This window comes from Rhinatrema bivittatum, chromosome 2 (assembly GCF_901001135.1).
Source record: "Rhinatrema bivittatum chromosome 2, aRhiBiv1.1, whole genome shotgun sequence".
NCBI lineage: Eukaryota > Metazoa > Chordata > Amphibia > Gymnophiona > Rhinatrematidae > Rhinatrema > Rhinatrema bivittatum.
The window spans coordinates 657,874,850-657,887,083 of record NC_042616.1 but is presented as its reverse complement, the minus strand read 5'-3'; the positions used below and the strand labels follow the sequence as shown (position 1 = coordinate 657,887,083).

At 47.6% G+C, this 12,234-nt stretch overlaps 1 protein-coding gene across 2 annotated transcripts in view; it reads left to right on the top strand.

Moving 5' to 3' along the window:
- Positions 1-12,234, top strand: part of MYBL1 (MYB proto-oncogene like 1) — a 489,278-nt gene that overhangs the window by 147,538 nt on the left and 329,506 nt on the right. For both annotated transcript variants that reach the window (XM_029591403.1, XM_029591402.1), the window contains one exon: positions 3,874-4,094. In XM_029591403.1, coding sequence (XP_029447263.1) covers positions 3,874-4,094 — 221 coding nt within the window. The remainder of the gene's footprint in view (positions 1-3,873; positions 4,095-12,234) is intronic.

Genomic DNA, 12,234 nt, shown 5'->3' with positions numbered 1-12,234 from the left:
AATTCCGAAGAAGATCCAGAAGTTGATCAGCCGAGAGTGGGATTCCTCTGACTCGGGTCTGCAAGTTGGCAGGGCAATGTCCAAGCTTTATCCACTACTGCAGGAACATTTGGATGTTCTCAAGGTCCCGAAGGTGAATGCGGCAGTTTCGGCAGTCACTAAGTAGTCCACTATCCCGGTTTCTGGAGCTTCCGCTCTGAAGGATGTTCAGGATCGGAAGTTGGAAGTGCTTCTCAAGCGAGCGTTTGAGGTTCTGGGGTTTGGCCTACAAGCAGCGGTATGTGCAAGTCTGATGTGTTGGATCCAGAAGCCGCAGGAGCAGTCGGCCTCCGGGACTCTTTCCTCAGTCCAGGCGGCCCACCTGGAGGCGGGAGTTGCCTATGGCACGGATGCCTTGTATGACCTGGTGAGAACCACGGCCCACACTGTGATGGTGGCCATACGACACTAGTGGCTACGTAACTGGTCAACGGACCTCTCGTCAAAATCTCAGCTCTGAAATCTGCCCTTTCAGGGGAAACTGCTGTTTGGTGAGGATCTCAATCGTCTGAAGTCGCTGGGAGAGACGAAGGGCAGTAGGCTGCCAGAGAATCGAAAGTCTGGCTGGAAACCGTTCTCCTCTCGGCCTCGCTTTCGGGAGTCGAGGCGTTTTCGACAGACTAGGTCCTTGGGGGCCTCGGCCCCAAGACAGTCCTTGCACAGGTAACAGTCCTTTTGGGGGTCTGGAAAGTCTTCTAGAGGCGTATCCACCCAGGGAGCGGGTGGCAATAAGTCCTCACAATGAGATCCGGCAGGTCCAGTCCTCATCTCTGGTAATCGGGGGCAGGCTGGCCTGGTTCTACGAGGAGTGGACACAGATAACCTCCGACCGGTGGCTATTGAGCGTGGTGAGAGACGGCTACACCTTAGAATTTTCTTGCCCTCTGCATGGTAGCGCAGGAGGCTCAGCTGCTGTTCAAGTGGGCAGAGCTTCATCTCAAGGGAATCGCCACCTCCCACGTCACAGGAGTCGACAAAGTCCAAGTGGATTACCTCAGCTGGCAACAGTTGGATCCAGGGGAGTGGGAACTTTCTCAGAGGGCTGGGGAACTCCTCTGCGAGCAGTGGGGGACCCCGCAGTTCGATCTCATGACAACTAGTCTCAATACCAAGACGCAAAGGTTCTTCAGCCACCGGAGAGAGTCCGGGGCGGTGGGGCTTGATGCCCTGGTATGTCTGTGGCCGACCGGGGTCCTCCTGTATGTCTTCCCTCCATGGCCGCTGATAGTGAAGGTGCTCAGGCGAGTAGAGGGCCACGCGAGGTCAGTGATAATGGTGGCTCCAGAGTGGCCTCGCCGCCCATGGTTCGCAGATCTGGTGCGCCTGGCAGTGGGTGGTCCACTACGCCTGACCCACCTTCCGGAGCTTCTTCGTCAGGGTCCTATATTTTCCGATCGGGAGGATCGCTTCTGTCTCGTGGCCTGGCTTTTGAGAGAAGGCGATTGCGTGTGAGAGGATATTCGGAACCAGTATTTACCACGCTTCTCCAAGCGCGAAGCCCTTCTACCTCGTTAGCCTATTCCAGGGTATGGAAGGTGTTTGAGACCTGGTGTGGACAACGGGATTGGACCCTCTTCAAGTTTCGGTGTCCCATATTTTGTCCTTTTGGCAGGTGGGTTTATCCAAAGGATTAGCCCATTGTTCCCTTCGAGCCAAGGTTTACGCTTTGGGCTTTCTCAGGGGGAAAGTACAGGAGAAGGCCTTGACTTCCCATCCAGATGTGGTGCGTTTTTCTACGGGGAATCAAACATCTCCGTCCCCCTCTGTGTCGCATTTGGCCGGAATGGAATCTCAATCTCTTGTTGTAGGCCCTTTGCGAGGAGCCTTTCGAGCCTCTGGGCCAGACATCTTTGAAAATCCTTACTCTGAAGACTCTTCTTGGTAGCTATCTGTTCTGCTAGAAGTATTTCAGAATTGCAGGCGTTTTCGTGCCGTGATCCATTCCTCCGGATATCGTCGGATAAGGTGTTCTTGCGAACGGTGCCTTTGTTTCTTCCTAAGATGGTGTAGGTTTTTCATGTGAACCAATCAGTAGAATTGCCCGGGTTTCCGGATTGGGCTTGGGATCCCTCGAAGGGGCGAGAGCTTCATCTTTTGGATGTGAGACGAATGGCGTTAAGTTACTTGAAAGTCACTAACACTTTCCGTCGTTCTGATCATTTGTTTGTCCTGTTCAGGGGAACAAAAAAGGGCGAAAAGGTGTCTAAGGTTTCTTTGTCTCGTTGGTTGAAAGAGACATTCTCTGCAGCTTATGTATCCAAAGGAAGAGCGGTTCCAGCGGGGCTTAGAGCACATTTGATTCGAGCTTTGGCGACGTCTTGGGCTGAGTGTCAGCTGGTGTCTCCACAGGAGATCTGTAGGGCCGCGATGTGGTCTTCATTGCACACTTTTACCAAGCATTACCGTTTGGATGTGCGGGCCCTAGAGATGGTCCCTTTTGGGGAGAGTGTTCTTCGAGCAGGTCTTTCGGGTTCCCGCCCAGTGTAAGAGGGCTTTGGTACATCACGCTTGTCTGGATTGATTTGGGTATGTTCAGGAAAGGAAAATTTGGTTCTTAGCTGCTAATTTTCGTTCCTGTAATACCACAGATCAGTCCAGAGGCCCGCCCTAAGGATCTCTGCCGAAATACTGCTTGGTCTACTGCTGTATTTCTTGCAAAGCAGATTTGCCTTTATTGGCTTCGATTTCTCGGTTTAACGTTTTCTAAATTGTTATGTAGTTGGTCAGGGGTATCCATGTTAGGAGCCTCGTTCGCTCTTTAATTTTTACTTATCCTGGCTTGGGTATCGATTAATACTGAGGGATTGCAGGTGGCACTCTCGCATATGTGGTAGTGCCCAAAGTTTTGTGTTCTACCTCCATCTGCTGGTAGGGATGAATAAAACCCACTTGTCTGGACTGATCTGTGGTATTACAGGAACGAAAATTAGCAGGTAAGAACCAATTTACCTTTAAGTGAAACTCTGCCTGGATGACTGCTACTTACTACAAAAAATTGTAGTTGGCTTGTGAACTAGCATGAAAATTCTACTCCTCCAGCAGAACTGGTCGGTTAGCTCATTCTCTATTTTGCTGGAGGAGAGGATAGCCAATATCACTGCTTCACTTGGCACAAGGTGGATGCACCCAGGATCAGTACCATGCAATTATTCATTCTGATTTACTACCAAACTACTTTTTTTATAACTAGTATTCAGCCATGGGCATTATTGCCTACCTGGACTTTAGGGCTGCAAAGGATACGATTGTTGTCTTTTAAATCAATTTATAAAAACTATAAGAAGAGGGACTCCCTTGTAGCTCGGGCTGTAGTATATTGCTCTGTGATGCTGGAGATGTGAGCTTGGATCCCCCATCCATTGGGGCTGGTTTGGCCTGGCCTTATCATTTTGGTGGTGTGCTGAGGCTCAGGTAGGGCTGCCACCAATGTGACAGCCCCTGCCTACTTAAATATGGCACTGATGATGCACCTTGGAGGAGGCTCGTCTCCAGTCCTCGAGTTCTCCAGGGTCCCAAGAGCCACTCAGGAATTCTACCTGAGGGAAGGAGTTTTTAAGATGGAGGTGGAAAAGAATGGGAAAAAAATTAAAAATAAAACTATTTGAGGTCTTGCATGCTTCTGTAACATCACATCAGGTATATCTGCACTGACAGCACTTGTGTCTTGCCAGGTGAAAGGACAAGACTGATTTTTGATACAGTGTGCTATCTGATTTGTGAACATATGATATCTTAATTTGCTTGGTATTTTAGTGACTTAAGAATTAAAAAGATGTTCTCAGAGCAGTAAGACAGGCAGGGCTTTTGTTAACCCTTTGTTGGACTTTGTTGTAGGTAATTGAATTAGTTCAGAAGTATGGTCCAAAACGTTGGTCTTTAATTGCGAAACACTTGAAAGGAAGAATAGGCAAGCAGTGCCGGGAGAGATGGCATAACCACCTAAATCCTGAGGTAAAGAAGTCTTCATGGACAGAAGATGAGGACCGAATTATATATGAAGCTCACAAGCGCCTGGGAAACCGTTGGGCTGAAATTGCAAAACTGCTTCCTGGGAGGTAGATTTTCTTTCATGTTTAAAGCAAGCTTACCTGCATTTTCCTGCTGTGACTGATAGTGTATTAAAACCATGATTTTATCCAAACATTAGCAAAACCAAAATATTCTCTTTTCAATATATACAGTATTTCTTTATGTAAGGATCTGTTGGGCAGTTCTTGTCTTCTGATGATAGAGGGCCGCGTGAACTATCTATTTAGTCCTCCCAGCTGTTTATAGCCTGCTGACTTACACTCAGATTAGTCTTCCCATCTGTATGGCTTGCTGGTGGCTCTTTTGTTCTTGTTGGACTTAGATATATTCTGGCTTCACTATCTGCACCTTGCCAGAACTTGGTCCTAGATATTGTCCTATTCTTGATCCTTGAACTCTTTGACTCTGGTCTTCAGCTGGAATTTGTAGCCTTATATTGGCCCCACTTTTGGTGTTCCTGTCTGGTTTATTTTGCACCTGTTGCACTTTATACCTTTGTTTTAAATTTTCTCCAAGGACAAGCAGGATAGTAGTCTTCATACATGGGTGACATCGTCGGATGGATCCCGGCACAGAAAACTTTTGTCAAAGTTTCTAGAAACTTTCACAGGCATGCTGCATGTCGCTACCCACGCGTCCAGTCAACCCTGAAAAAGGCTAAAAGGGTTTGTACCCATGCCTTTGCTCCACCAGGGCGAGAACATAAAGCCCTAGATGCATTGGGATGCCGAGTGTTCCAGGGCACCATGCTCATTACCCTTATAGCTTGCTACCAGCTTTATATGGGGCAATATTCGCGGAATCTGGAAGCAGGCCCTGGAGTTCAGTGAGTGTCTGCCTCAACAATTCCAGGAGGATTTTCAGGCCATCCTCCAACAGGGCCTGGTGTGTGATCAACACAAAGTCCGCTCAGCTTATGATATCTTCGAGACAGCCATGAGATCCGCTTCAGCGGGCATTGGAGCCTGTCGGACGGCTTGGCTATGAGCCTCCTACCTGCGCCCTGAGGTACAGGACCATCTCGCCGACTTGCCTTGTACTGGTGAGAACCTGTCTGGGGACAAGATTAAGGTGTCTGTAGCTCAGCTGAAGGATTACCAAGAAACCCTTCAACAGTTGTCGGCAACATGGCAACACCCGAGACTAACTTTCTAATGACCTTGTATTACCCGCCTGCACAGAGGTCCAGGGCTCAGAGGCCCTTCCCCAGGGCCAGACAGAGGCAGCCTAGGCCACCTGGGGCGCCCACGGCTCCGCCACAGAACCCTGTCACAGGATTTTGAGTGGCAAGGGAGTATGAGCCACATTTCCATGCGGGACCCTGGCCTCCCGGTTGGGGGTCATCTCCAACTTTTTGCAGATTAATGGATCTCGATCACATCGGACCTTTGGGTCCAATCCATCGTTTGCCAGGGTTACTGGCTACATTTCCAGCGTCTTCCACCCCGCTCCCCCCGTCTCCCAAGTGGAGAGCAGCAGGGGACATCCGGATACTTCAGGTAGAGCTCTCTGCCCTCGTTTCCGCTTGAGCAGTCAAACCTGTTCCGACCAGCCAACATGGCAGAGGGTTCTACTCCAGGTATTTCCTAATTCCCAAGAAAATGGGTAGCCTCAGGCCTATTCTGGACCTCAGAGCTTTAAACCGCTTCTTGGTAAAGAAAAAGGTTCAAGATGGTCTCACTGGGCACCTTGATCCTCCTGCTCAGGGCAGGGGACTGGCTCTGTTTCCTCTATCTACAAGATGCATATGCCCATATCCCCATTTTTTAGGCGGATCAGAGGTACCTTGATTTCTGGTCGATGGGCACTGCTATCAATATCGTGTTCTGTCCTTTGGCTTGGCATCTGTGCCTTGAGTTTTCACAAAATGTTTGGCAGTTGTTGGTGCTATCTTTGAAGGCAGGGTATTTATGTGTTTCCCTACCTTGACAATTGGCTCATCAAAGGCAACTCCCATCAAGGGGCTCAGAGGGCCATGCGCCTCATGATTGAAACTCTGGAGACTCTGGGATTCTTGATCAACTATCCCGTCCCACCTTCAGCCGGCCATGCATCTGGACTTCATTGGGAGTGTGCCTGGACACTGTCCAGGAGAGGGCCTACCTACCTCAGAACAGGGCAGAGACTTTAGCAGCTCTTGCACAACATGTCTACAACTGCCTACATGTCTCTGCCCTCCAGTTTCTTCAGCTGCTGGGACATATGGCAGCAATGGTGCATATCGCCTCGTTTGCTCGGCTACACATGCACTGTGCGCAATGGACGTCTTACTTTCAGTGGTGTCAGGCATTGCAGGAGATGCATGCTCACATCATAGTCACCAAAAGCTTGCAGCAAACCCATCTGTGGTGGACAATCCCCACAAACCTAGAGCAGGGTTGCTCCTTTTGGAATGCCCAGCCCCAAGCCACTCTCACCACTGATGCTTCTCAGACAGGGTGGGGAGCACATGTTCTGGGTTACTGCTCCCAAGGGCTTTGGTCAGTTCAGGAGGCTCGGCTCCAGATCAACCTCTTGGAGCTACGAGCGGTCTGCTATGCCCTGCGGGTGTTCCGAGAGCTTCTCGTGAACAAGGTATTGCTGATCAGACAGACAATTGGGTGGCCATGTGGTACCTGAACAAGCAGGGAGGAACCGGGTCATTTCACCTCTGCCAGGAGGCAGTCCAGGTCTGGACGTGGGCCATCGAGAACAGTATCACTCTCCGGGCGGTGTACCTTCTGGGAGTGGTCTACATCCTGGCCGATACCTTGAGTCAGACATTCAGACCCCACGAATGGTCCCTTAATCAGGAGGTAGAGAATAGCATCTTCCACTGCTGGGGGACCCTGGACATATTCCTGTTTGCCTCCATGGAAAACAGGAAAGGGCACCGGTTTTGCTCCCTCGGCAGGAGGAGCAGAGGATCGATAGCAGACGCTTTCTCGATCCACTGGGGGATGGGCTTGCTGTACGCCTACCCTCCCCTTCCGCTCATATCCAAGACACTCCAGAAGTTGTAGTAGGATCGAGGCTCCATGATCCTGATTGCTCCCTATTGACCCTGCCAGGTCTGGTTCCCAACTCTTCAGGACTTAACTGTACAATCCACAATTCAGTTGGGAACGGTGCTAGACCAGGGCAAGCTCCGTCACATCAACGTGCGGACCCTGGCCCTCATAGCTTGGATGTTGATCGGGTGTATGTGGAGGCCCTCTGCCTACTGACAGGGGTATCCCGTGTCCTGAAGTCCAGAAAACCTTCCACCAGGAAGTCTTATAATCTGAAGTGGAAGCGGTTCTATTTCTGGTGCGAGGGTTGCGGTTTGGATCCCTTCTCTTGCTCTCCTCCTGTGCTTCTGGACTACCTGTTGTTCCTCTCTGAATCCAGTCTACAGACCGCATCCATGACTATCCATCTCAGCGCCACACGGGCAAACCATTGGGGTTTAGATGGTTCCCCAACTTCTTGCCATCCGCTTGTTGGCCAGTTCATGAGGGGTTTGCTTCAATTGAAGCCTCGCCCCTGGAAGTTTCCTGGGATCTCAATGTGGTCCTTTTGCAACTCATGAAACCTCTGTTTGAGCCGTTGCACTCTTCTGATCTCAAGTACTTTTCATGGAAAGTGATCATCTTGGTTGTGGTCACATGGGCTCGCAGGGTTGGTGAGCTGCAAGCGGTGGTGTCGTATCTGCCTTATACGAAGTTTTGTCATGACAGGGTGGTCCTACGGACACACCCTACGTTCCTGCCCAAGGTGGTTTCAGAGTTCCATCTCAACCAGTCCATCGTGCTGCCATCGTTTTTCCTACGGCCTCACTCTCACTGCGGTGAACGGGCTCTGCACACTCTGGATTGCAAGAGTGCGCTTGCATTCTACTTGGAACGGAGAGCACGCCACTGCACCTCTACTCAGCTATGCGTTTCTTTTGACAAGAACAGATTAGGAGTCACGGTCTCCAAGCAGACACTATCCCACTGGCTAGCGGGTTGCATTGCCTTCTGCTATGCGCAGGCGGGTTTATAACTTGATAGTCACATCAAAGCTTTCTCTGCACTCGGTGAGCCACTGTTCTCGGTGGCTCACTTAAATGCTGTCTCCATTCACGAGATCTGCAGGATGGTGACCTGGAGTTCCCTCCACACATTCGCCTTCCATTACTGCCTGGGCAAAGATTGCTGGCAGGACAGTCGTTTCGGACAGTCCATCCTCCACACCTTCTTCCAGCCATGTCAACTCAACTCTCTCCTCCGAGGGACCTATCCTTAGGGGGAAGGCCTGCTCCTCTAGTTGCTGCAGCTGCAGTTGTTGTGCATGTTGGCACCTGTTCTTTGCTGCTCATGTTCGGAGAGACCTGGAGCTACTTAATCACCCATGTATGAGGATCTCCATCCTGCTTGTCCTTGGAGAAAGCAGAGTTGCTTTCTCCACACATGGGTGACATCATCGGAGGGAGCCCGGCACGGAAAACCTTTGTCAAAGTTTCTAGAAACATAGGCATGCTCAGTGTGCCTGTCAATCATGCCGCTAACCATGAGGGTCCCTCTTCAGTCTTATAATACAGAGATTGCGAAAAAATAAAATAAACTGAGAGAAACCCAACTCTGCAGGGTGGCAGACTGATTTTGTCAGGACTAACATCCTGCTGTCCTTGGAGAACACCTGTTACAGGTAAGCAACTCTGATTTTCTATTTTTTTAAATTTGTTATGGCAATTTCCTCCTACTGCTTTGGGCTTCCAGCTCAGTTCAGACTGTGCGGTCTACCAACAATAAACCTATTTGCATCAGAACAAAATAGAAAACTAGTTTTGCTCCATTCTTCCTAGCAAATTCAGAACAGCTCAGGATGCTTTTCTGCTCTGCTGGAATGCAGGTCTCATTTATGCTTTTCCATCATTCCCACTGATATCCAGAACGGTGCAAAATATTCAAAGGCTGGGGCCATCTGATTCTTTTTAGCTCCAGGGTGGCCTAAACAAGTTTGGTATGCATATCTAGTGCAATTATCCGACAGTCCTCTGATCCATCTCTGGTCAGATCCATCCGTATTAACCCAAGAAGAGGGACACTGTTAAATCCAAACCTACCAACCCTCTATCTGCAGGCTTGGATGTTGAGTGCTCAGTAATCCCCGGGTTGTCCTTACCAAAAGAAGTTGAGGATGAAAAAGTATCTGCAAGAAAACTATCAATTAGGAGAGCCTATGGCTTGAAATGGAAAACATTTTCCACATGGTGTCAGCAGCATTCAGAGCCGTAGTCAGGCCATATGGCACCTATGGCTAAGTGAAAAAGTGCGCCCTCACCCTGAACACAATATACAATACCATGAGTTGAGAGACTGTTTTAATGGAGGCTTTAATTTTAATTTTTATTTTCACCAAGCAGTTTCCCCCTGCTTCTTTGTGCTTCCAGCTCAGTTGGAACCAGTACAATCCTGACACCATAAGCCTTCATTCAGAAACTGAACTGGAAAACTTGAGAAGCCAGATGTTGCATGTCATGCAACACCACAGAAATTTATTTATGAAATGCATTTCTATTTATATGAAATAAAAACAGAAACATATTTCTTCCCTTATTGCACAAAATAAAATATCATGAGCTGCACATTCCCAAAGTTTGCATATTCCATTCACTAAACTGAATATAAAATGCTTTTTTTCTACCCTTGCTAGCTGGACATTTTATTTTTCTAATCACTTTGATCCTATTTGGAAAATAGAACAAGCCAAGTTGCTATAGCACCCTACACAGAAAGTACATACAAAATTCCTCACCTTGGTCATAATACAGAATACAAACAGATCCTCAGCAAATTCAGAATAAACAGACCATAAAGTAAAAACAGAAACCTGCAGAAAAAAACTGAACTGGAAATCGCATCAAGCCAGACTCTGTATGTAGTGCAATGATAGAAAAACAGAACCTCATATAGTATCAATCAATAAAATCAAGAAATATAAACCAAACCATCAATCATAATAGTTAACTATGCTAATAAAAAGAACAAATATTTCAAAACAGCTGACAAATAATTTTCTAATTATTGGATGTTTTATCTAAAAATATTCCAAATGCAATAAAATATTCCAAATCATTATACATCAAATAACACCCAATAAATTAAAACAGGATATTAAAAGATCCCCCAGTCTCCATACCTGGAACTTTTAATTTCCAAATGCCCTGGGATTGTTGTGGATTTATAAAGGAGCAGGGGTTACTGCACACAAATGTTCTCTTCTATCTCAAATGCTCAGTCGTACATATAAACATACACAGACGCACATTTATTTATTTAAATTCTTTTACTATACCGATACTCAAGATGAGGTCTTATCGTACCGGTTTACAATAGAACAGGGGGAAACCAATTTAACAACTAAGTAGAAAGGTAAAGTTACATTAAACAGGGAGCGAAAACATGGGAGATGGAAGACAGGAAAGATTTTAAACGATGATAACTGGAGAGTGATAAAAATTAACGAAAACCATATAGTAGCGAGATATAAACAGAGATTTATCCTAGGCGATTATTAACATAATATATCTGGGAAGAGGAGACATGGGGAGGTGAGCAGGGGTGGGGTGGTGTCAGGGGAGGGACTGGAAACGGGGAGGGGGGAAGAGGTCGAAGGGTGAGAGTCAGTGTTGGATTGATGGAGGTTCCTTCAACGGTAAGCTTGTGTGAACAGCCAGGTTTTCAGTTTCTTTCTGAAGGAGAGATGGCATTGTTCCTGGCGTATATCTGGGGGAAGTGAATTCCAATGGAGCGGACCTGCTGTCGAAAGTGCTCGCTTGTGAATAGAGTTGTGGACCGAGGATTTGTTGGGGGGGGGGGCCTTGAGCAAACCTTTGTAGGCGTTTCTGATCGGCCTTGTTGAAGTATGTAGTTCGAGAGGGATGGCAAGTTGGAGTGTGGATTGCTGATAGACGGATTTGTGGATGATGGTGAGAGCCTTGAAGAGTATTCTATATTGGATGGGTAGCCAGTGTAGGATTTTTAGGATTGGTGTGATGTGGTCCTTACGACGTGTGTTTGTAAGGATCCTGGCCGCTGCGTTTTGCAGCATCTGTAGAGGTTTAGTAGAAGAGGCGGGGAGACAGAGTAGAAGAGCGTTACAATAATCGATCTTTGAAAACAGTATGGCCTGAAGCACTGAACGGAAATCCTGGACGTGTAAGAGCGGTCTTAGCTGCTTCAGGACTTGTAACTTAAAGAAGCATTCTTTGGTTGTAGCGTTGATGAACTTTTTGAAATTCATTCTATAGTCAAGGGTGGCCCCAAGGTCTCTAACCTGACTTGCTAGTGGAATAATTGCATTGTTGGTGAAGGGGTTGTTATCGCAAGGGGAGATAACCAGGAGTTCTGTTTTGGACATATTGAGGACCAGGTTGAGACTCGAGAGAAGAAGGTTGATGGCGTGTAAGCAGTTATTCCAAAAATTTAGAATAGCGGAGATGGGGTCCGAGATGGGGATTATGATTTGCACATCGTCCGCGTATATAAAATGGGTGAGGTTGAGGCTATTGAGTAGCTGGCATAAAGGGAGTAGATATATATATTGAACAGGGTAGGGGAAAGTGAAGAACCCTGTGGTACTCCTTGTTTTGAAGGAATGGGGTGGGATTCTTTGTCATTTATTTTAACTTTGTAGTGCCTGTTGTTCAGAAAGGATTTGAACCAGAGCAGTGCAGAGCCAGAGATGCCTATTTCCATTAGACGGTTGATGAGGATAGAATGGTTTACCGTGTCGAACGCCGCGGAGATATCGAGTAGGGCAAGAAGGTATGATTGTCCCTTGTCAAGGCCCATCAGGATATTGTCCGTTAAAGAAAGAAGGAGGGATTCTGTGTTTAGGCGTTTCCTAAATCCGAATTGAGAAGGGTAGAGAATATTGTGAGAGTCAAGGTAGTCTGTGAGTCGGATGTTGACAAGCTTTTCCATTAGCTTGGCTATAAAAGGTAAGTTTGCAATGGGGCGGAAATTTACAGGGTTGGCTGGGTCCAGGTTGGGTTTTTTTAGTAAGGGTTTCAGCGAAGCAATTTTTAATGAGTCTGGGACAGGTCCTTGATTGAGGGAGCAATTTATGATGTCTGCCAGAGGTTTAGCAATGGTGTTAGGAATGGTGAGGAGGAGTTTGGTCGGTATTTGGTCCAATGGGTGTGAAGAAGGTTTCATT